We start from the raw sequence: 25,482 nt of genomic DNA on the forward strand, positions 1-25,482 counted from the left end.
AATTGATTTAACTATAATATAAATGAATTGCAGAGGTAGCTTCAGATGCAGAGCCTGATCTCCATTATCAAGGATGCTAAAAATTCTCCTACCTCACTCAAACCTGCTTGATAGATGTGTTTGTTGTTAAATGATTTAACATGAGTCCTATGATATAGTATTCTATGATATGATACACTATTGTTTTATATGATACAATGTAATATCATACATTATTTTGTAAAAAGTTATATGATATGATATGATATTGTATCAATTTTTTTGTACATTATTATATGATATTGTATTATGATATTGTTATGTATAGTATTGTATATTATTATACAATATTGTAGAATATGATATTGTATAATATATTATTTTATCGAATGATATTGTTTCATATTATATTGCAATATATGATATTGTATCATATGATACGATATTGTATATTATAATTATAGCATATCGTATGATACAATATTGTATAATATGATATTGGTTTATATAATATATTGTTATATAATACATGAAATTGTATTATATGATATTATAAGATATCATATAATATGATATTGTATAATATGATATTGTATCATATGATATGATATTGTATAAAATGATATTGTATTATATAAAATCGTACTGTATCAGATGATATTGTATCATATGATATGAAACAATGTTTTATCAAATTATATTGTATCATATGATACAGTATTGTGTATCAAATATGATACAATATCATACAATACAAAATTATACTATATTATACAATATAATATCATATGTTACAATATTGTGATGTATTATGTGATATGATATAGTATCAAATAATGCTATATTGTATTTATATTAGATATTATGATATTGTATTATGTGATTAAATACAATAATGTATAACACGATACAATGTCATATTATATGTTACAAAATCATATTGCATCAATATTTATTACAGTATTATATTGTATTAAATGATATATATTGTAAGTATCATTGGATGCAATATCATATTTTATATTATTGTATTGATAAACATTGTATCTTATAATAATGTATGAAATGAACATAGAATTATCATACAATTTTTTTACATATGATATACGATATTGTGTCAAAACAGTATCTATGAATATCCAAGATCATTAACTATGATTTTCATATCATATGATAAAGGTGGTTTTAAAGGTGATGCCTCATAAAGTTGATGCCTCGTCTCGGTGAGCTTTGTAATCTGTGATTACCTATGTTTTTTTTTATAAAAGCTCACTTCATCTCCTCATTAAAGCTTGGTTTAGACTTGATTCCAGCATCTTGTGTTATATCAGTATTTGTTGAAGTTTGTGAGCTCTTTCCATCATGTCTTCAATTGCTGTATGATATTTATGTTTTCGATTGTGATATGCTCTCATCCATATTGTTTCTGTTGAAAATCAACTTGCTGAGTAATGTTTCCAAGTTTACAAAATACTCAGAAAGGACTATATATGGTTTGAGTCTAAAATGGCCCCCTTAAATGAACATTGTCATTTTACTATCATTCTTTGTTTTATTTGAACAATATACATTTTAAGTTTTTTTCATAATTTTCATTTTGATTTTAGTGCCCACAATTTAAAAATATGACATCATAAAGTTTACCTTTTCCCACAATTTTCGCATTTTTATCATAAAACAGCTTGTTTTGAAGCAGTTTTTCTTTAAGGAGACATTGAGCGACTGCTTGAACAAACAAAATATTTTCACCAAAGATGTATCTTTCCATTACTTATAGCCCCTGCGAGAGTGTCAGGAATAATTCATGAATCATTAAGAAATGTTCATGAATCATATTCCTGAATCGGTTCATGAAATGTTCATGAAGATCCGATGAACTTACAAACTGGACATCATGATGATTGGAATTTTATTCATGAAAACAAAGTTCAAGAATATTCATGAAAAGCAGGTTATTCATGAACAAATTTCACAACAGAAAAGGCATTTTTAAAATCATGCAGAATACATGAACATTCAAGAATAAGCATGGTTATAAATGATCACTAACATTCATGAATGTTCTTGAAGGTGAATGAACCAAGTCTTAAATGTTCTTGAAATTCATGAAGAAGTTCACACTTTCATATAAATCTACATTTATGGCAATGGGTTTTAAGCCTTAAGATCAAAAATCAATTATCACTGAGTAATTAAATCATGCAGTCATACAGTAACATTAACAATAAGCCTCAATTTCAATGTTGGACAACTCACAGTGCATCTGACTGGAATCTTATACTTAAAATTCACATGTTATTGCTTTCAACAATGTTACACGATAATTCAAGCTCTCGAGTGTCAAACAAAATTGTCAGAGAAACTAAATACAATTGTTTAGGAGGCTCGGGGGTTGCTGCCATTTTTATACTATTTTGGTCTCCTTTAAAAGAAGAGCACAATGTAAAGATATAAGGAAATGATATAAAAAAAAACCCGACTTTTTTCTTTACCAAATGATTGTTAACAGCTTCAATAATCATGTCTATAAATTTCAGCAAAATCTGGTGGTTAATTAAAATTTTATGGTATGACCCCCCCCCCCCCCCCCAGCCTCCTTAATGATTACAAAATGTACCGGTTATGTGCATAGCCTTAACCTACAACTGGCTATCGGAGGCAATTTTTTTCCTTTCTACTTTTTGAATATTTTGGATTTTCTCTCGAAATTCTTTTCGAGTAAATGATGGAAACTTCTCATGAATAATTTCCTCCAACAGTCTAAACTTCTCCTGATCAAGAGGAGGTCTGGGTCCATCCTCTCCACACTTCACAGTTTTTTTCCCAGATATTGAGGAATTTCGGATTTCCTCCAATGAAAAAAGTTCTCTTAATGCATAATTGAGAGCTTGTTGAGCATTGAACATTCCGTTCACAGCATTCTTTAGATTGTACTTTTTCAAATTTAACCCACTCAACTGTAATTCGCCTGCATCTGATTGGTTTTCCGAGGCTTGTTTATTTTCCAGTTTATGGACCTTCTTTTTAAGTTTTTTAATATCCTTCTTCAAAATGTCAACTTCCTTTTCCAGGCGCTCCAGTTTTCTCTTTTCCCTAATGGAATATAATAAAATCAAAACATTATAGGTCAATATAATATAAGGTATTCAATGTATAATATGAAGGAGATTATGTTACAATTCTATACGATGTAAAACAGGTTTAATATTCATACATAATTAGCTAATCGAATGACTAACCCAAATATAATATTTTTAAGCGTGAATCATTTTTATTTTAATAACGCTTTAAAATGATACCAAGAATTATAAAAGGCCCTACCACTTAATTTGGATATATTTATCTGATACAAAATATGGTCTTTATATATTGAATACCTTAAAGAACGTTATATTTTACTTTTTCAGAATGAAGGGGGTACAAAGTAGAGTTAAAAGACCAAATTGTAAAGGGAATTACCTGCTCTTTTTGATGGACATTTCCATGTTTCCCTGGATACTGAAATTATCAAACTCTTGGTTCTCATCGTCTGTGTAAAAAATAAATACAATGTATTTAAAAAGTGACTTAGTTTCACTTACTAATTACTTACTTAGGCAATCAAATATCTTTTAAACCACATATGCTTTTGAAAAATAAAACGAAAATTATACCAGTATTTTCAAACTCTATTAGTTTATTCAATACACAAATTTTGCAATATATTTTTAAATTCCACAGTAAAAAAAATATTTATTAAGGCTACATAAAATTAATTCTCTGGTTCTCAGACCATTTTCCTAAAAAAAAAAAGATGCGAGGGGGCATTTTTTAAAATTCATTTTTATTGATAAAAAAAGAGGGCTGGGTATTTGCTGGAAATTTTGTATTGCGATATATTGCAATATTTTAATTTGTATTGATATGTATTGCAATATTTTTTGTATGAAAAAAATAGAAAAATTTCAAGTTTAATTGTCTTAAAATGTACTTTTCACTATAGATATATGATAAAAAATAATTATTTTTGTTTAGAAATTTTATTTTCATTTTAAGAATACAAATTTATAATAAGTACTAAAATGTCTCTGTTTTGTATTAGATTAAGCTATTTTTTCTTTTAATATGATTAAGAAAACTTAATTTAGAAGCTAAATTCTGAGTGTTATCAATATTGTCAATATATCGGTATAGAAAAAATGTATTGCGATACGATATTTTTTAAGGAGTCTATTGCAATATATTGGAATATCGATATAATTGCCCAGCCCTCGGAAAACGTACTAAATGATTGAGGGATTTAATTTTCTATTAAATAACGATAAATATCTTTGTTCTATCATATAAACTTTCCTTACTTCATGGGCATTATCTTTTAATGTGATTTCTAAACGAGCCTGAATTGACATTTTGAAAATGATGACCAAAAGTGTTATTCAATTTCTTGGCTATGAAAAAAAACGAGGACATCGACAACTTTTTTTTTATCACATATATGATAAAAATTGGAATGTAGCTACCTCAAAATGGATGCATGCGTGCCTCAGAGAGCTGTAATATCAAATTTATTTAGCCGAAAACACTCAATATTTTTTCTAACCTGATGTTAACAAACTGTCAGATGTGCCACCGCCTGCACCAGTCAAAGAATCCCTTGGGGAAGACAAGCCACTTCCTGCATCAGTCGTAGCACCCCTGGGGGAAGATATGCCACTACCTGCACCCGTCATAGAACCCCTGGGGGAAGATAAGCCACCTTCGGCACCAGTCGTAGCACCCCTGGGGGAAGATAAGCCGCGACCTGCACCAGTCGTAGAACCCCTGGGGGGAGATATTCCGCCACCTGCACCAGTCTTAGAACCCCTGGGGGAAGATATGCTACCTCCTGCACCAGTTGTAGCGCCCCTGGGGGAAGATATGCCGTCACCTGCACCAGTCTTAGAACCCCTGGGAGTAGATTTGCCGCCTCCTGCACCAGTTGTAGAACCCCTGGGGGAAGATATGCCGTCACCTGCACCAGTCTTAGAACCCCTGGGGGTAGATTTACCGCCTCCTGCAACAGTTGTAGAACCCCTGGGGGAAGATATGCTGCCACCTGCAACCGTCGTAGAACCCATGGGGGTAGATTTGCCGTCTCCTGCACCAGTCGTAGAACCCCTGGGGGGAGATATGCCACCACCTGCACCAGTCGTAGAACCCCTGGGGGGAGATTTGCCACCTCCTGTATCAGTCGTAGAACCCCTGGGCGTAGATGAGCCGTCTGTAGCTAGTCGTCTCATAGCTCCCTTGGTTGGAGTTGATGGTGTTGAAATTTCAACACCAGTTTTTTTTGGTGTGATCCTGACATTCACACTGCGAATTGGAGCTGGCTCTATAAAGTTTAACAAAAAACTCAAATGGGGACTAAAAATTTGTTATATCTGAGATTTTGCTATATCCGTGTTCATTATAAAACTTTTACTGTACTTTGACTGCATGTAATAAGTTCAGAATGATTTGATTTAAAATAACTATTGTGTTACATTTCTACACTTAAAAGTGAAAATTCTGTAAAAAATAGAAACTGTAGTTCACCCATTCAAACATTTATGAATTATACAATCAATTGCCAAGATGTTTTACATATAAAATATTAATTATACATGTGTCGTATGATCAGTAATTCTATAGGAAGTTATATGATAAATATATATGTATTTAAAGATTTATCAGTACTCTGTAAAATATGTTATTCAACATCCCCACTCTGAGCAATCATTTGACCCATAAAACTAAAAGTTAGCAGGATAGCAATATTCATCACTTTTTTTTTATAGATCTTCGAAAGAGTTCGCAAGTTATCTAAATATAACGATAATCATAGGCACTCCCTCTCTTAATTGTTAAAATAACCCATACCTGCTGTACTATAAACATAACAGTAATGTTTATAGTATAGTAGGTATATTTTTTTGATAATTAAAACGAGGAGTGCATATTACGATAATCATTAACATTCATAGAATATCTTTAAAAGTTTATGAAAAATGTCATGCATATCTAAAATTTACTTGTTATACATGTACCTACCCTTTTCTCCAATTTGCCTTGTAGAATATCTGTGCTTCAAAACACTACTCTTTTTTGTATCCTCTAAGTATTTTCTGTTTTCTTAAAAAAAAAAAGTTGCAACAAATTACTGTGTGTAAATAACGGCCTAACAAGTTTGAAAAAATGTCAGTCAGCATATATTGTGCTTGCGGACAAGGTCACTGAAAACCATTAAAGCTGCCTAGCAAAGTTTACTTTGTTTTTAATCAAAATCAAATCTTTGATATTCATAGAACATTATACCATCTGCAAAACTGCACATAGTGTGAATATTACTATTTGCATAAGAATTTCAAATCGCTACATACATTCAATAGTTTATGTCACTGAATTTTCCTTTGACTTTGCTTGCAATTTATTTCACCCACAATACATTGCGGCATGAAGTGAAAAAACATGGCTGCCTTCTTGAAAATTGAGCTAACTCCCCCCCCCCCCCCCCATACGAAAATGCTTGAAAATACGATCAAAATGTATGCGAACTTGTATAATAAAATTTCAACAATTTAACGCGGAGGGAAGGGGTGGGGCACACCGGCGCTCAGGAATTCGACTTTAAAACAGAAGCACGTGGCGCTTTGAACTTACCACTTATTTCGCAGATAATCGCTTCATACACCGCTCCTTTGAATTTTGCTTTCACCACCTCTCCTTCTCTGTAGTGTGATACCTCTTTACGGGGGTGAACAATAGTAACAACATCAATAATACTGACATACTCGTCTTCCCATTCGATAAGTGCATATTTCTTCTCCATCTTGAATGTCTTGCCGCTTCTTTAATATTTTCTGGAACCATCCAATCAAAAGGCGAGTCTAACATTTCATCGAAGTTGCTCTGCAAATCGTTCCCCGACTTCTTTGGTGCATTGGGACGAAGTCACTTTGGTGTAAGTTATTTGTTATTCTCGTTTGTTTTATATTTAATTTTACTGAAATATGTTCCTTTTTTAATTTTATCAAAAAGAATTTTTTGATTTCAAAAATTTCTTTTAGATAAAGTAAAGCACGGGGTGTGAAATGCCGTTGTTACAAATTTCGATGGTACCTGCTACTTGAAGATGGCGGAGTTTTCAACCAGTTGTAAAAGTGAGAATTTACTTGAAATAAACCACAATGGAAGACGAAAATTTGAATGCAAGATATGCCGAAGGCATTTTACAACAAAGAGATCGGCATTGTATCACCAGAATTCCGCTCATGATATTAGTAAGTTTTTCTTTTATCGGTACATATGGTAGATAGATTAGATGTATGGTTGCACATGGTTAGCATGGACTAGAGCTATAAAATCATTGTGCTTTAAAACTTTGATTATTAAACACCAAAATAGCTAGATGATAAAGGAATTGATGCAACAATGATTTTTTTTTTTGCTTAATTCATTACTCAGTGAATGGAATTTTTCTCGACTGATTTAGTTAATAGCTAAATTTAGATGTTTTAAATAACGTTAATCAACCGAACACGACAAATGATCAATACACGATGGCATCAAAGAAAAAAGGAAAACAAATACACATCATGTATGTATATATATATATAAATCATTTTTGTTGTCGATGTCTTTGTCAATAAACACTTACAATTATCACACTGTACACTCACATGCCAAAAGTATGTCAATTTTTTTCTTTTTCCCTGTATATTTCATTGAAAACAAGACTTATTTTAAATAGGTTTTCTCATCTTATTTTTTTGTCAGATTTTGAAGAAATTGATATAAGCAGATTCAATTTGCACTTTTTTGACATACAATGAAATAGTTTTTGACAACTCATTTGTAAAAAATGTGATATTTCAAAAACCCCCAAAAAATTTGTTTTAGAATTTCACTATAAATCTTTTGCAATGTGCGAGCCGAAAAATTTCACCCTGGATTGTTAATGTCAGATCTCAGCAACCAGAGGGTTGGAAAAATATTAAAATATTATGCCAAAAAGCTTGAGAAATTCTGAATTTATCAATCCATATTGTTTTAAAATATGTTGAGGGATTCCTTCATAACAATTCTTTGTAAAATGTTGGTTTTCAATGAAATATATAGTGAGAAGAAAAAACATGAGTGTATTTATTATTTGATATACGGAGCAAGAGTTATTTTTGGTATAAACACAGTCAAATCGTTATCAATTCCTTCATAATTAAAAGCCCTTTGTCTTTTCAGATTTGATAATGATTTGACTGCGTTTTATCTAAAAAATAACCATTAAAAAGTGATTTATTTTTTAAATATTACATAAATAATTTCGTGACTGTAAACAGGGATCATCACCGGCAATTTTGGGTTTGGTTAGTCACCTATATTTTTAGAAAGGGAAGTTGAACTTGAATCAGATGCAATATTCAAGTAAAACATATTGTTCAATAAATTTACAAACAGTGTTTAATACTATTTATAGTGCTATATATGTACTTATAAGGGTTATGCTGTAATTTAGCTGTATTAATATCTCTGTATAGACAGAATTAGCTATGTGTATCAAATTTTGAATTTTATTCACATCATATATGTATGGAAACATTTTTTGCAGGCCCATTAAAAAGATGTAAAAAAAGGTATCCGCTCAGTATCAAGCATTTCAAACAAGAGATAGATTCAGCTAGTTGTGTGAGTGAAACCAAAGAACACGAGGATGGAGATACTCATACTGGTAAGCTTAATATGCCTGCCCTGTCAGAAATTGAGCACGACTCTACACTAGAGAGCACGGAAAACAATTTAGCATACGAGTGTTTTTTTTTTTTTGTTTATATAAACCACCACCCCCTCCTTTTGGATTAGGAAAAATTAGCAATGTTTCTCTTCAATTGAGAAACCTGATTCAGAATCATATTAGATTACAATGGAAAAAAAGCAAATAAACCACAGGCACTTATTTATGAAAAAAAAATTACCCTAAAGTATAATAATAACAGAAGGTGTCTAACTCAGAATGAGGTAAAATACCCCTCCTGTGTTTTGCAGTCATTTTCGATTTTATGCGAAATGCAATATATAACTGTTTAGTACTATTTTCTTCTACATTAAATTATCTAAACAACCATATATAGCAAGCTTTTATTGTTTACTAATGTGCGTAAACTGTGTCCAAACATGGTAAACTCGAAATATAATGATGATATTTATAATTCAGATTTTGATTGGATAAAAAAAATTACCAGATAATTTCAAATCATTTTTTAACAAAACATTTATTTTGTGATATTTTATTTTATCATTTACCTCATTAAGAGTTTGATACCTTGTATCATTATTATACTATAGGGATTTTTTTTTCATTTTTCATGAAACAAGTACCTGTGCAAAAACCCCATAAAAACATTTGATTTATTGGTGTTTTGTTTTTTAATTTTATCAAATTTTATGAAAAGTAATGTTGCAAATTTTACTTTTGCTTTCCTTTTGGGAAACTTGAACATCAAATTTTCTTGAAATTCAAATTCGGGGGAAAAAAGTTTAAAATTGGGAGAAAATCGCTTAGGCCACCTTATTTCTGTGGTAATTTGAACCGAAAAAAATCACTGTAATCCGAGTAATTTTATCTTCACGATAACTGATTAAAATTCTATAAAAGAAGATGAATATTTGATTCAGAGATTAACATGATTAAAAAAAAAAAAAGAATTCATGCAGTATTGTACAAATATAGTTGTTATATGGAATTCTATATCAAATATTTAGAGGTCCAGGCAGATATTTTCCAGACGGAGGATAACAACAAAACATGGAAAAATGACGGAGAAGACAGTTTGTTATGTATGAATGATGGAGATAGCACTGATGAAGATTTTTCCAGTGTTGATGATCATGAAGATGACTCTGTCTCCTCATTGGACGAAAAGGAATTTTCAAGTTCTTCAGATTCAGACTCCACATTTTCTTGTGATGCTGATGAATTTAAAGACACACCAGTTGTTGACTATGAAGATGTTGAAATGATGATGTTATCTTGTTTCTTAAGGAACAATTTTTCTGCTAGTTCAAGTAAGGATGTTTTAATAACTATGAAGAAAGCATTTCCAGACTGCAAACCATTACAAGAACTACAGTATGATAATTTGTGGAAACATCTGAATGCAGATTATGCACATGAAGTACATTACTGTGAAAAGTGTTTCAACATTTTCCCTGAGAATCCAGAAATTACGCAGTGCAGACAGTGTGATGGTCCTCGATATAAACATGGGATGAATGGATCACAACTTCCTCGTGCTAGCTTTGTATTTGCCAACATGAAAACACAGTTAAAGAATTTATTGCAGTCTCCAGGTATGAAAGTGTAATCATTTATAATGATTTATTTATTACATAAAATTTAAAATACCGATATTGCCATGAGAACCAATTATTAAAATTTTATGGCCAATGGCACAAGATTCATATTTAATATATATATATATATAATCTGAGATCCTCTCAGATTGTCGTTTAACTGTATTCCACCTGTATCTCAAGCGACTGTGTAGTGCGCGGCCAGCGCGCTAGGTTCCGTTCGTTATCGAAAGCAAGATTTTGTCTTGCCTAGGTAGCCGAGTGGGGAGCGCGGTGGCCGCTCACTGCTAGGAGAATGGGTTCCAGAAGTCGTGAGTTCAAGCCTCGGTCGGGGCGGATGGTGGAGCTCCAACAAAAGTGAATTTCTCTGTGCTTTATATATATCTTTATCATTCACTATGGGCAGGTATATGTAAATTTGAGAGTTATTGCAATGTTTGTGCTTGTTATATATATATATATATATATATATATATATATATATATATATATATATATATATATATATATATATATATATATATATATATATATATATATATATATATATATATATATATATATATATATATATATATATATATATATATATATATATATATATATATATATATATATATATATATATATATATATATTTATTATACTTCATTGTTCTATCAATTAACGCTTATGCCTTAAGCTTGTTAATGCATTTCAATGATTTTTAGAAATTCAATGTTGGTAACCAACTACCTATTTCCATGATTTCAATTTATGCTCCATTTTTTTAATAGATAACCTTACATTGTATTCACATGCCAACAAAAAAATTGACATCATTTTATATTTATGACTAATTTTAATTTTATTTGAAGGAATTTGGGATGACATAAAAGAAAACAAAGAAAGACTTACAGAAAGGCACTTGAAAACCCCATTCATTTTGACGGATTTAACGGATGGCCATGTTTACAAGACATTAACAGCTGAAGGAAATTTTTTAGATAAAAACAACAATTTAACAGCACTGATAAACACAGATGGACTGAGCCTTTATTCATCATCTAAAATACAACTTTGGCCTGTTTTTGTAGCTATAAATGAAATGACTCCAAGTCTCAGATTTGCAAGGGAGAACATAATTCTAGCAGGAATTTGGCAAGGCAAGGGAAAGCCACCTATGCAGCAGTATTTAGAACCTCTGTGTGCTATGTTTAATGATCTGTATGAAAATGGTATTGTAATTGATCTGGATGACATAGAGACCAATGTGAAATTGAAAGTGTTGTGTGGGACCTATGACCTGCCTGCTAAATCATCCCTTTTAAACATGACACAGTATAATGGCAGCGATTCCTGTATTACATGTGAAGAATCAGGAAAAATAGTGAAACAGGGTAAAGGGCATTGCAGAAGTTTCCCTTACAGAGAAAATCCTTGTCCTAAACGAAATCAAGAGACAGTTACCATATGTATGAGAAACGGTACCAGTGCCAACCGCATAAAAGGATTTAAAGGTGAATCAGCATTGCTCAACCTTAAAGATTTTGATATTGTAGCAGGTTGTCCCCCAGATTATATGCATGGTGCATTGCTAGGGGTAACAAAATCTTTATTGCATAAATGGTTATCTCCAACAGAAAGTAAAAAACCCTATTTTGTAGGGAAAAGTTTGAAAACAATATCAAAACGAATGATTGGAATACAACCACCCCAATACATGGAAAGGTTACCAAGAGACCTAGAAAAAAATTATAATCATTTTAAGGCAACTGAATTACAAGCTTGGCTATTATATTATGCTGTTCCGTGCCTGCAGGGAATCCTACCAGATATCTTTTTGGAGCATTTTGCTCTTCTTTCCGAAGGAGTTTACTTACTTTTAAAAGACCACATAACAGAAGAAGATCTGGAAAGGGCAGAAACTGTCTTAAAGATATTTTACAGACAATTTTGCACGTTATACCCTGAAGGAACATGTGGGCTAAATGTACATAACATAGGAACACATTACACATACTATGTTCGTATGATGGGTCCTCTTTGGGCGTGGAGTTGTTTCCCTTTTGAGGATTGCAACTCTATGTTAACAAAAGCAGTACATGGCACGGGTAATGTGACTCATCAAATTATGAAAATTAAAGAAGCTCAGACTCTACTGCGAAATAGTCTTCATTTGAATACTTCTGGAAAAGAAAGAAGAAATTGGAAGTTGAAAAGAATGATGAACTGTGAAATTGCTGGTGCAATACAACAGATTTCTGATGAACACCACAAAGATATCATTTTGAATATTTTGGATTCAAATCTAGAGGAAGTTTCCGAAATCAAGAAAGTTGACAGAATCCAACTTGATGGCAAAAAGATGTACTCTGACAGTTACACTCGAATGAAGAGGAGATGTTGTCATGTGTACATTACAAAACACAACAAATTTGTGTTTGTCATTTATTATGTCTTACATGTACAGACAAGGCTAGTATTTGCGTTTGTGCAACCATTACAGCTACAACCATGGAGTTTGGGATTCTCCTATGCTGGCAAACATTTCCAAATTGCAACTACAGTCGATACATATGATTTGATTTTGGCTGATCATCTATTAGACAATGTTTGGTTTATCGATGTAAAAGATGTTAATATACAAAAATTTGTTGTTATAGCACCAAATTCCCATGGACATGCTATTTTCAAGTGACGCAGAAACAAAACCATTTTGTAGATCTGACAGTTATTTACATAATGCATGTACATTGTATGGCCTATTCGGTGTGTATAAAAGGACTAAGTAGACAGAATATAATGTCTTGGATATTTTTGTATGAATTATTATGTCCCAATTCATGTACATGTGATTAGGAAATGGATTAGATTTACATATTTAAAAGTTAACCACGCATAATTACTCAATATCCAAACTAAAATTTAATATAAACATGATGTATTCTTGTTTTTTGCTCAAAGTGTTATGCTTAAGAAGAACACAGATTTAAGCCATTTTTGAAGTTTCTTCTAGAAATTACACTTATTTATGAATCAAAATATGGTATCACTTTATATGTACATGTATAATGATAACAGAATGAAGTGAATTTGTTACAATTTTTACATTATTGTTCAGATATAACTAGATTATGTTGACATGCAAGAAAATTATTTTTGTTTTTATATCCTTTTAAACTTAAAGAAACAAACAGTGGACGGTTGGATCAACACTTCGCAGGAATGCAGTTTAAATTTATTTGGTTTACTGATTTCGACCAGTGGCAGTCGTCATCAGAACATTTAAACATATGATTTCATATTTTTTTGACAAATTATCTGCATCCAATAGATATTATATACTTTAGTCATCTTTGATGTAAGCAACCAATGTGAACTTTTAATATGAGAAATGTTAAGTTTTAGCACTTGTCAATGTTGAGTATTAAAAATGTAATCAATAATTTAAACCTGATTTAATTATTCCGCTGAATCATATTGAGTCATGAATAATCATGAATGTTCATGAATGTGTTATTTTTAAAATTTGGAGAAATCTCATAATTTTTTTTTTAATTTAAATCTTCATAAAAATTGTGACAGTCAAAAATAATAGACTTAAAGTAATTTTTATCAATTCATGTTCATAAAGATTCGTCATTGTTCATGAACTGTGAATTATGAATGTGTTCATGAATTTAATTCATGAACTCCTTTTATGAAGCTGTTATGAATCTTTTATGAACCGTTCAAGAACAATTATGAACAACTCATAAAGATTCTTAAAGTCATGAATATCATTTCGCAGGGGAAGTGACAAAAAATTTGTTCTTGTTCAAAGAGTCGCTCAATATTTCTGATTCGAAAAAAGATAAGAAAAATGTCAATTTTTTACTGATTTTGATTGAATTATAAAAATAGCGTCACTTCTGAAGTCATATACTGCCAGTGAGTGCATATAAATGAAATAAATAGGTGAAAAACATATTTTATGTCAACTCATTTATAAAATAACACAACAAATTAATGTACCTGAATCACTTTAAAATTAGCAAATTATGGGGGCCAAATTTGACTAATATCATATATAGTTGTTTGTTGTTCTTTTGTGTTTCTCTTCTGATATTAAGAGAGAAAAAATACCATAGCAAATGGTGAAAACCAAAAATGTAATTATTAGAAAAAACTGTTTGTACAGCTTTTATGAGAGGAAAATGAAGTCAAAGCAAGTGTTTCAAATTGATGAAGTAATCGAACCTAATTACTGTAACTGTATAATCAAGCATGCATAAAGTGCATGTAACACTCAAGTTCTGGTCTGTGTGATGCATGTTCTGTCATTTGACCGGTGATCTTGTGTTCGATATTTACTCTGACGTTATGGTGACTTCAGAAATTGCTAGATGAATTGTTCAAGATTGTCTCACTTCCAAAGAAGAAACATGCAAAGTCATAATATTGGCATTCCCTAGCTCTTTTTATGACCAATTATTTCAGACGACTGACAGTTAAGTGTGATGGCCAATCATGGACCAGGATATCGTTCAGAATCAAGACAGATTATGCCGTGACAGTATCGGACTCCAATCTTACCAGTCAACCATTGTTTGTATTTATGGTCAGACTTTATTGGTTGACTGAGGACATGATTCCGATTCAAGCATTTAACTTGTATTTAAATGTCTGAGATCACCTCACCAAGTGGCTTTTAATCAGAATAGGACCTGGATTATCTGCACTCGGTGAATTGTCGATTCAAGCCTACGTTCCTTCAGTTGGGGATTCCAATGTTTTGGGTCCATAACAACAAATTGTGTTGTAGAATCAGAAAAGACTTCACCATGACTTAATATAATGATTAGTGTATCTAAAGACACTATTTTGTCATTCAATAATAATAATTAAATCTCTAAGTCCCAAAATTAATATTGAAGGAATTAATGACTAATTTAAGAAAATTCACACAATTTTAATTGAAATTCTTTGTTTTGATAAATAAATATGGTATGTCCATTTTTATGGGTACTCTTGCATCATGGCAAGAAGATGGTTTTGGTACAGTAAAATGTGCCAAGCAAGCAAATTACAAATACCAGCCAAAAAGATAATTGGAAGGAGGGGGGGGGGGGGGGGGTTAAAAAAGGGACTTTCACTGAATCAAAATGATTAGGATTCAATAGAAGGAGTGATGGTGGATTTGGAACTTGAATGGCAAGAACTTAGGAAGAGTACATCACACAGTAATTACTAATTAGCTGACTATGGGAAATGTACTGTAATCTGTGGCAGTAGACATGTAGACATGCATGCAGTATCAGAGACCAGCGTTGGTGACAGCAGACTGTATACTACCTGTAAGCTACTTATAACTTGTCTCAATAACACCTGTACTCCAGTTGGATATAGCCACACTGTACTGTTAATCCCTCTGTTTGAGAATTATTGATGTCTCTGGGGAATTAGCCAACAAATGACTCACTTGGTTTTACTTTGAAATACAAGCATTTAATTGTTTAGTAATTAAACTTTCTGATCTTTAGAGGCCATTTCAAGTTTGCAATTAACTCTTGGTTTTCATACTGGCAATTGTTGACGTACCATTAATGTTACAATAAATCTTATTGCAAAATGTAGAACCTTCAGAATTGACTAATAATGTGTTCTTTATTTGTCTTGTCCTGACAGGCATTATTGGTAATTGCTAAAAATAAAAATCTGGAAAACCATTCCGTTTTTTTTCTTTCAGTTTTCTTTTATTTCAATGTTGATATTACAGTCAATAAAACTGATATAAAACGGATAGACCTCTCTACAAATCATTCTTGCACAAAATCCAAGAATCACTGCAGCTATACATGCAGACACCTCAACATGAGCTTCATGCATTGTAACCCAGTAACAGCTTATTAAAATGAGTTTACTGTGAGCATTGTTCATTTGATATAAACTTTTGTTGAGTGGTTTGAGATGTAGAATATAACTTAAGGGAATATTAAGTGATACAGTTTATATAAAAAGCAGTAAATTCAAACTTTTAATAGCTTAATTATTACATCTGATATGTGGATAAGTGTATATGAATGCTCGATAAAAAAAACCTTAATGTATGTATTACTTACGCTCCATCAAAACCTTTGTAATAGATCAAAATTGATAAATATTGAGAATATCTCTTTTTCACACATTTATATCCATATAGATACATGTACATGTTGGCACACTGTAAATGGTTAGATAATAATACTTGTACATGTTGTCTATTGAAGAACAATACCCTACTTTCGTACATTGGGAACTATTGGATTTAAATATATCTCTAAGAGCTGATAAAGTTAGAGTAAGATGTTAGTTCCTCATGTAAAATCTAAAGAGCTATATAACGAAGATATCCATTATATCAATTCACAGATATCGGTCAAATGGTAATTCCAGATTATATCAAAGTAAATCCTATAAAAACAAAAGACTGAAGTTTGACACAGTCCAGAACACAACACATGCTCAGCATCCAACAGATCAACAAATTTCTCAGTAATAATCCATTTGAATCTCTGTAAACAAGTTCACAATTAAATTTTCTCTTGTTTTATAAATTGTTATTAAACTACCGACTGAACAGTGGGTATTGCCTGGGAAGGCATGTCCGAGATATTCTCACCCAGCTCCAACTGCTGCCTAAGAAAGTCTACTTCCTGTTGCTGAAATTTGGTTCGGCTTTTCATCAGTTTTTCTACCACTTTCCTCATTTTGAATGTTGGAGTATGTCTGAGGGCTCGACCAGCCGAGTGTAGAGGCACTTTAGAAATCTCGTTATGGCTGAGATCGAGATGTGTCATCTGCTGAAGTATGATCTTGCTAGGAGTACTGCAGCGCTTTATATTGCCAGTTTCCACATTAGACTTGATGAATTTCCACAGATTTTTCTTCTTCTGCGACTTTTCCTCTTGGCCAGATTTGTTGGAGTAGGTAGAGAGAGCAGTGCCTGACCGGCCAATGTCACCTATCTGAACTTCCTTACTTAATTCTTTTTCAATCTTGGCCCGGAGGAATGGGTTTTCCTCCACTTGAGCAGGTTTGGAGAAGATACTGAGGAGTGTGGCCGCCTTGGCTATTGATGGCGCCTCTTTCTTTGGCTCCGGTTCTGGCTCTTCCTCACTCTCCTCACTAGATTCTTCATCTTTCAAGCTTTCAAAAAACTTGTTGATTTTTTTATCAATCTCTTTTCTTTCCAATTTAAGAGATTCTTGAGTCATTTTACCTGCTCGCCTGAGATTTGGCACAGATCTTGAGCTTTCACGAGTTAATGTTCTGGGAGTTCCGTTGGAGGCATTTGATGTGGTTTTACTGTCAGTACCAAAGAGAAGTTGTCTTAGATTGATGTAATCTGTTGAACCAAAGTCATCATCATCATCACTGTCCCATGCATTGAGTCGACGAGTTATGCTGGGACCGTGTGTGTGGGGTCTAACAAGTCTGTCGGGGGTAGATGTACGCACATTCTCCCTAAACTTTACATGCGAATCCTTTGTTTTCTGTCTTTCAATGGAAGGAAGTTTGGCAAATTCTCCATCACGACTATTTAATGTTCCTCGAACAGAGGCAGACATTTTTGAGACAGGAGCAGATTTAGATCCCCTTCTCTGATAAACTGAGGTTTTGTTAGAACTAAATGAGAAATTTCCAGGGGTTGAAAGTCGTGTGGTAGCAAAAGAATTACTCTCCTCTTCGCGATCCTCCTTTTCTTGTTGGCGTAACATATTCCGTGCCTTGGACACTGTAGGTGTAGCATTTAGATCATTCATACTCCTTCCACGAATTGGGAATTTTTGTTTTCTTTCCAAGTAATAACAGTCACTTAATACACCAAGTCTTTTTTCAGAATTTTCAATCTGAAAAGCATCATACGAAAAATCTTTCCTTGGTTGCATGCGTTGTTTGGTTTCCAGATCAATTTTTCGTTTATTGATGTCATATAGCTTGACTTGGTAACGAAGTTCACTAGAATTTTCATGAATCTTTTTCATATTCTGTGAAAGTTCCTTGTTGAGTTTCTCGGCCTTCATTAGGAAGTGCTTTTCGCAGACATTGTTTTTGACACTGACCAGCCTCTCGGTGAGCGAAGACTTTTTCTGGTTCTCCATGGCTTCATGTTGCATTTCCTGGAATGGATTGGACACGAGCTGCTCAGAGTCCATGATAAAGAAGTTCCCTGCAAGAAAACAAAGTCAAAGAATTAGAAAATCAAATTCAAGTACCTTTCATGCTTGGTCAGGTTTTCTGATGTTTTATCACCTTTGCCAGGGAACTTCTTTAGATGGAATTAAATTCATTTTCATGTTTTCAGACTGTTTCTTATGACAGGTGTCCTTAGTTCGAGGACTAAACTGGGTGTAGTCAGTTATGGGCATTCTTGTTATTATATCAGCCCGGTTCTAGAATCTTACTGCCATAGAGGTTTCAAATGTCCACCCAAAACAAAGAACGGAGTAGCACAGCCAATCAAGCCCAAACAAGGGATGAATTAACAAAGATCAAATTCAGACATCTAATTATATGATAATCAATGCTCTGGTTAATTTTAGAGGTACAGACTGGATATCAAATTTGGTGTCCTTTAGGACACCTTTAAACTTTTGATGGGATGGATATATCTTGCCTATAAATTCAAAATTTGTAAATGTAAGATGAAGTGGAAGAACTGAAAAATTTTAAAGGTAATTTGCTTTTTTGTCTTACTTGCGCTGTAGTTAACATCAATTCCATCCTTGAGAGCCATTCTGATAACAGTGCTAGATTCTCTCTAAATGTTAGTCCTTCATGTTAGAGGAGTTATGTTAGATGTGAGGACTATGAACAGGCTTCTCTCTCGACTACCATTGCAGCAGTAATGCACAGATTATGCACCTCTGTGCAACTGTTTCTCATGAGAAGGTTAATCCGCAGTAAGAATTTAACCTCAGATTCATTATTATTTTAATCTCTTGTGAAAGACTGCTGGATTATGGGTGTATGGGAGTGAGGTCGCCTATGATAATCTGGATTGTAATGAATTCACCACTGGTACAACAGAACACGGCCAGTGTGTGATTATTGTGTAAATTTTATTCTCATTATATGTCATAACATTCAAATCCTTTGATTGATATATTCCAAAATGTAGGATTCTCACTGTCAATATTATTTTGTTTTTTTATAATTGAAATGAGTTAATGATATGGTTATTAATTACTACCAGAGATGATTTCTTTTCCTTTTAAGCAAAGTTTTAAAAAAAAGTCTATTCTCCTTATAGATATTTTTCACTGCCCGCAGTTAATTAAACCAGGCATTGCACCAGATTATACAATTTTCCATATAATATTACACAGTAGAAACAGATTTAAATGTTATCTAATTTCAATAGGAGTTAAAAGCAGTTTAAGATCCCGTACATTTAAATAGAAGTTTATGGCAACATGAAGTGTAAATTATGCCGTTGAAGAGGGCTTACATTTATTTATTTAATTGAATAAGAGATTCACTGTGTCCATGATATAATCAAGTTCCGACTTGCGGATCATGATCAATTTTGCGATAAACACAAACTCATTAATCCAGGGAAGTATCGGATAAGCCATTAAACTAACACCAGGTTTACCTAGAATTTATCATCCAATATCCACCAGTAGTTCTTTTCTTTGGAACATTGATCAAAAATCCTATTTGCATGTTTTGATAGACTGTTTATTATTCACATCCAATACAAATTGGAAATTATATTGGTTTGTTTATTTCATTCCGTTATTAGGTCATTTGGTTGTAGTCCGTGAATCAGGGAATTATTAAATGTGTAAACAAGGTTTTAACTTTTGATGAACAGGTGATGGAGTTCCGTACTAGCAAAATGGCAATTAATGAAAATACAGTGTCTTATGATAAAATTAACAATTCAAGATAATTAAAGATTTTAAGAATGTAGCTTCTTCCCCATTATGAATTACGGTACAGGGTGGATATATATTTATATGATGATAAAAATATTATTATATTATCATTACTCACACATGTATTTCGAATTCCCAAATTTAATCAACATTTGGGATGAGTATTTTTTTCTCAAGAATAACTCTTATTTGAAGTCTTTCAAATCAATTATGCATATGCCTTAGAGATGAATTTGCTTTTAATAAGAAAAATGACAACTGAAATCCATCAAGTTTGGGGAATTGAAGTTTACCTTGTTGTTTAACAACAACTTGGAATTCATCCTGGTCTCCCATCTTTGCATTCAATAATTGAAAACAACTCCTTAAAACATAGAATTCACAGTCCAAATAGAGAAATCAAGCTCCAAATGTTTCCCTTTTTCTCTCAGAGATAACATCCATAATTGAAGATTTGACATTTTCTTAAATTTTTTTCTTGATAATTAAACAAAACAAAACACTGTCAGCACAACACTGCTTTGAAGATGTTCTTGACCAGTGTGAGACTGTGGTCATCGGGGAATGGACATTTGGTGATTTGTATTAAATCAAGCCTTTAATCCCAATTCAAATACAATTGGCTGTGATTTCTATTGTCCAGATTATGTTAGACTCTTTGATTGAAAGCTACTCTGTTGTAAATCTTTAATCCAACCAAATTTAGTTTTAATTGTATTTGTGGATTATACATTTTTTAAGACTTTTAACGAATGCCCTTTTCTGGTGGAAAGACAATTTTTATTCCACCTGGAAAATTATAGGTTAATACTTTTGTTTGATTTTTACTGTAGACAGCAATATAGTGGATTTGTTATTTATAAATTTCATAAATTGATAATTCATATATTTGTTCCGAACAGCAGTAAATTTCATACAATGCCATTATACCAATAATTATGTTTAACTTTTACCCCCCCCCCCCCAAAAAAAAAGAAAAAGATGTAATACATGTATAAACCAGTTAGCTTACCATCATGCACTATAGGTTCCATGGTTAAAAGTGAATGTGGTTGAGGAATTTTCATGGTTTGATCAATATGAACTGATTGAGTGAATAGCTCCTGATAAATCTGGGGCTTTCAATTTGTCACTGATCATAAAATCGTAATCCCATGTAATTCTTACTCAGTGTTGTGTGATATGATCAAATTGAAGAATATGTCAAAATCCACGACTAAACAATATGATCAGCTGTTGACAGACATACCGGTAGTTGTAACAGGTAGAATTATTCTACAGACCTTCTATTTTCAGCGGTTATAGTTTTATGTTGTTGTCAGTGATTTTCAATTTTTTGTAGAAATTTTAATCGGTTAGCTTATCCAAATACTTATCCTTATATCCTGTGAGATGGCTAATCTTGACGACAAACAGCTTGATGTATAATTTATTGGAAAATCAATGAGGGGACACTCTTAATATGCAATGGAATCACACTTGTAAGATTTCACATACAGTAATATAGAAACATAGAAATGTGTCCAAATTGCTTGATATTAGAGAATGTCATTCAGCAAGAGATAAAATAACAGGATTACTTTTAAATATACACTTTGTAAACTTTAAAAACAAGTAACAGATAACAGGTGCAGATATCTTTAGAGCATAAATGGACAAGACAGAGGGACAGATGATAACAATAACAGTTTAATCAGTAACTTGGTGGTAATTTTGCAAAAATCTGGAAAATCCTTCTGTTTAAAAAAGATTACAGACACCAAGTAAAATAAATTTGAAGTGAAAAAAAAATCAGCAGCCATCAGAGAAACTAAAGATTCCCTTGTATTTGTATTTTTAAAACTTGTTTTCTGAACTTACCTTGTTGTTCTATTGGAGAAATAATAGAGTTCTCCGATAGCATAGCCTCGGACATCGACATTTTGATTTTTTTTATAGAATAACTTTCCTTCTCTGTAAATTATGCCATGGGCTTGTTTTTCCAACTTCTTCTAAAACATATCTGAATATTTTATTGTTGATATTTTAACTTGTGCCATTCTTTTTGCAAACGGATTTAAATACATGATGCCGGTATCTAATTGTTTGACACTTTTTGGAAACAATATGACAGATGGGTATATATTTCTTTTTGGAAGATAGGGAGCACATCAAAACTCGATATCTCATTCATGGTGTCTGATTAAAAGATAGGGCCTTTAATTAAGAAGGCATCTATCTTTTTTCAGAAGAAATTCCTCTATATAAGGAACTGGTTTATATTTGATATATCCTATGCTATTTGGTTTTCTTGTGGGTAGAAAATTGTGACTTGTGATTACTTGTTTTTGTTCACACAGTCATCTAATGGTCAATTGGTGGCACTCTCTCTCTCTCTCTCTCTCTCTCTCTCTCTCTCTCTCTTTCTCCTTGTTGAATCTTAGATAATTTTATTAAACAAATATTTGTTACATAGATTTTGTGCCTTTGGTGAGGTTTTGATCTCTTTTCTCCCTGTTGTGTTTATATATGATTAATATACTGTAGAGGTCGTTTAGTCCCTGTGTCTAAAGTTCACAGTAGCTGCATTGTTACATTTCATGGCAGCTTGAAATTCAAAGAGAATCATTTTCCCCCACAAAATAAAATGTTAGTTATAAACATTTCCATTATATTTTCTTTCTTTGCTTATTTTTCATTATACATGCATATTTTTTTTTATGTATTGGATGCATTCTAAACTCTATACTATTCATTGAATATAACTGTACTATGATTCCTTTAGAGCTTTGGCATTTTGGAGATGGTCCCTTCATGCATATCATTAAACAAAACTTGGTTAGGTTGCTATATTCAGATGAATGGGGAGATAGCATCTAAAACTGCACACTTAACAGAACAGATCTCCTTTTAAATTGGCATACTATGACCAAGCATTTACCTCCAGACATCACCAGCAATTAAATGTTACCAAGATATATATACTGGTAAATAATGTTGGCCCATTAAATGAAGAAATCTAGTAACTAGAGAACACTTAATATAGAGTGGTTCAAAATGTGGAAAATTAAACAGCATCTGATTCAGATGGATGCAAGATATTTATAAGTATTTGGAGATAATATTAGTGCATGTAAAGCCAACTCAGAATCACATACATTTCATTTAATGAAAATGAATGTGTTGTAATTTTTCATTTTATATACCAATATTGAATAAAATGATTTGATAATGATTGATTTGAATTTTCTGTTTTATGTATTTTGAAATAGATTTCCAGTCACAGTTAGATAGATACTCATTTTATTGTAGAATTGGACCCCTAATGTCACAGATTTTACTGATTTTTCAAATTCCTAATTAAACTTCCCAGCAGGGAGGCAGATTAAACCATTAACATATGTTAATTGGATTGCCTGTGCAGTGAGATGTTCAACCCAGGGAACCCTGTGCTACCACTTTATGGTCTAAACTTCAGTTAAAAGGATCAGATCTCTTTTGATGATCAGCAAGATAAAACTGATCTAAATATATCGGATAGATACAACTAGATTGCTAAATGACCCCATCAAATAAATTACAAATTTAGATTTGATGGTTAAGGTTAAAACTTATGAAATGAAACTTGTAAGTTATGAGGTTTGCTTTTCTTGTCAAAGAAATGTCTGTATTTCTTGGAGGCTGCATAATTGTATATAGAGCAACAGTTACTGAACAAATTATAAAGAAGCATTGCAAATCACATCACTTATCAGTATTTCAGTGATTGGTAAACTGATGCATGATACGGAAAATGTATACAATCTTCTACCACTAGCATAGCAAGATAGTACATAGGGATCCTAATCACTTGACAGCTTCTTCTTTAAAAAGTTGGTTATATTTGTGACTCATTAGACATAAACAAATTCTGACCCATTTGGAAAAGCGTAATCACATGTAAACGTTGCCAGATCTACTTACTGTCAAAAAACATGAATGCATGTAAAATGGGTTCAAACCGCTCACATTATTGAATGAAAAATTATCATTCAGATTTAGACAAACAGGCAGACAGGTAGACAGACAGAGAGAGACCTCCATTGACTTACCCACTTGGTAGAACTGTTTGATGTTGTGCCCAAGTCCATCTAGAGTAGACATTTTGTTTTCCGTTTTTATGTCAGCATCAGATGATAAAAGTTATTGAATAACAAGTAATTGTACAAAAGGCATCAATCCACAGTCAATATCCATATAGTTCTAACCATGATCCTACAAAGAAAGGGGATCCTTGGTGTGATTTATAAGAAAGTTGTAGTATGACATTTCTATTCAGGAAAATCATGCCAAAAAAGGTTTAAGAAATTTATTTTGACTAAAGATTCACAACCTTGTATTAAATGCAAGATATATTTCATTTAAACTTTTATATCAATATTATACCAGTATCTTGGATTTAATTTAACATTCAAACATTAAAATGATCTTGAGTTTTATAATGGCGAGGTTACATTGATAGATACGAAGAAAAGCTTTCATGGCCATTCCAATTGAAAAGAAATTACAAAAGAAAAACCTTGTGCTTACCTACCAATTGGAGGGAAATGCAGTCAGGTTTTTTTTCTTCCAGATTTTGAAATAGTCTTGTTTTCATTCTCTTTGAATCAAATGATTGACGAATTGGTGTAACAGTATTTGGTCAGCATGCAATTTATCAGAGAGCCAAAGAAGCAAGGTTTCAGTTTTATAATTAAAGAGGAACAAAATAATTATGTTCTCAATTTCAAAAATGTCTTTCTCAAATGTTTCCTTTTCTAAAATGCTAAATGCACCAATTGGGTTTGACCTTGTGCATTGAAAAAAGTTTTTAAGCAGGATTTGATTGAAAAGAGGAGAGGGGTTGTTTAACTAAGGGTTAGATGTAATTGCTTAAGATAGGCGAGAGATAATCGTGACATTCTTTGAGTAAAAGACTGTTCTCAAAGGAGACAAAATGATTATTTCTTCTCTTTATATAATTTTCAAATATTGAATTGTAAAGTTGTCTTTTTTCAAGCTCCTTTATCCTAGTAATTCAAACCAAAGTCAACATGGGACATTAACATCTTTGGAAAAAAAATCCTTTAACTCCTGAATGGAAATGAACGTTTCTTTGTGCCACACTGCACTGTCTATATATACAGTTTAAATTTTCATTTGTCATACTTATGTGAAAATGGTTGCACATTAATTTAGGGTATTCAGCAGTCTTCAAAGTTACATGACAGATTGTTAGGAGGATGGTAAACAATAAGCTTCAAGCTTACAATGG

The 25,482-nt window shown here is 32.2% G+C and overlaps 3 protein-coding genes and 1 pseudogene across 8 annotated transcripts in view; 2 read left to right on the forward strand and 2 right to left on the reverse strand.

The window, feature by feature from the left end:
• The window catches only part of LOC128189081 (RING finger and SPRY domain-containing protein 1-like), a 40,200-nt gene that overhangs the window by 8,833 nt on the left and 5,885 nt on the right, over nt 1-25,482 (forward strand). The gene's annotated exons all lie outside the window — the stretch shown is intronic.
• On the reverse strand, nt 2,628-6,808 carry LOC128189079 (putative per-hexamer repeat protein 5; annotated as a pseudogene).
• On the forward strand, nt 7,107-13,757 carry LOC128189077 (uncharacterized). The gene is made up of 4 exons (XM_052860520.1): nt 7,107-7,256; nt 8,582-8,701; nt 9,733-10,320; nt 11,181-13,757. Exons 1-4 carry the CDS (start codon nt 7,109-7,111, stop codon nt 13,001-13,003), a joined length of 2,679 nt encoding a protein of 892 aa, XP_052716480.1. The 5' UTR covers nt 7,107-7,108; the 3' UTR covers nt 13,004-13,757.
• On the reverse strand, nt 14,192-25,070 carry LOC128189078 (uncharacterized). 6 transcript variants are annotated; one of them, XM_052860524.1, is made up of 3 exons: nt 24,763-25,070; nt 24,281-24,443; nt 14,192-18,496 (listed from the first exon to the last, which is right to left on the reverse strand). In XM_052860524.1, exons 2-3 carry the CDS (start codon nt 24,330-24,332, stop codon nt 16,887-16,889), a joined length of 1,662 nt encoding a protein of 553 aa, XP_052716484.1. In that variant the 5' UTR covers nt 24,333-24,443; nt 24,763-25,070; the 3' UTR covers nt 14,192-16,886. The 6 variants fall into 6 exon arrangements, with proteins under 6 accessions (XP_052716484.1, XP_052716482.1, XP_052716483.1 ...); XM_052860522.1 differs by having other exon boundaries at nt 24,759-25,070; XM_052860523.1 differs by lacking the exon at nt 24,763-25,070 and having other exon boundaries at nt 24,281-24,589.

This window comes from Crassostrea angulata, chromosome 6 (assembly GCF_025612915.1).
Source record: "Crassostrea angulata isolate pt1a10 chromosome 6, ASM2561291v2, whole genome shotgun sequence".
Taxonomy (NCBI): domain Eukaryota; kingdom Metazoa; phylum Mollusca; class Bivalvia; order Ostreida; family Ostreidae; genus Magallana; species Magallana angulata.

Coding starts and splice junctions, on each gene's coding strand:
- LOC128189077 (XM_052860520.1), top strand. CDS start 7,109: ATGGCGGAGTTTTCAACCAGTTGTAAAAGTGAGAATTTACTTGAAATA. Junction 8,702..9,732: donor GGATGGAGATACTCATACTG/GTAAGCTTAATA, acceptor TCAAATATTTAG/AGGTCCAGGCAGATATTTTC. Junction 10,321..11,180: donor GAATTTATTGCAGTCTCCAG/GTATGAAAGTGT, acceptor TTTTATTTGAAG/GAATTTGGGATGACATAAAA.
- LOC128189078 (XM_052860521.1), bottom strand. CDS start 22,131: ATGTCGATGTCCGAGGCTATGCTATCGGAGAACTCTATTATTTCTCCA. Junction 18,497..22,070: donor TTCTCCAATAGAACAACAAG/GTAAGTTCAGAA, acceptor GTTTTCTTGCAG/GGAACTTCTTTATCATGGAC.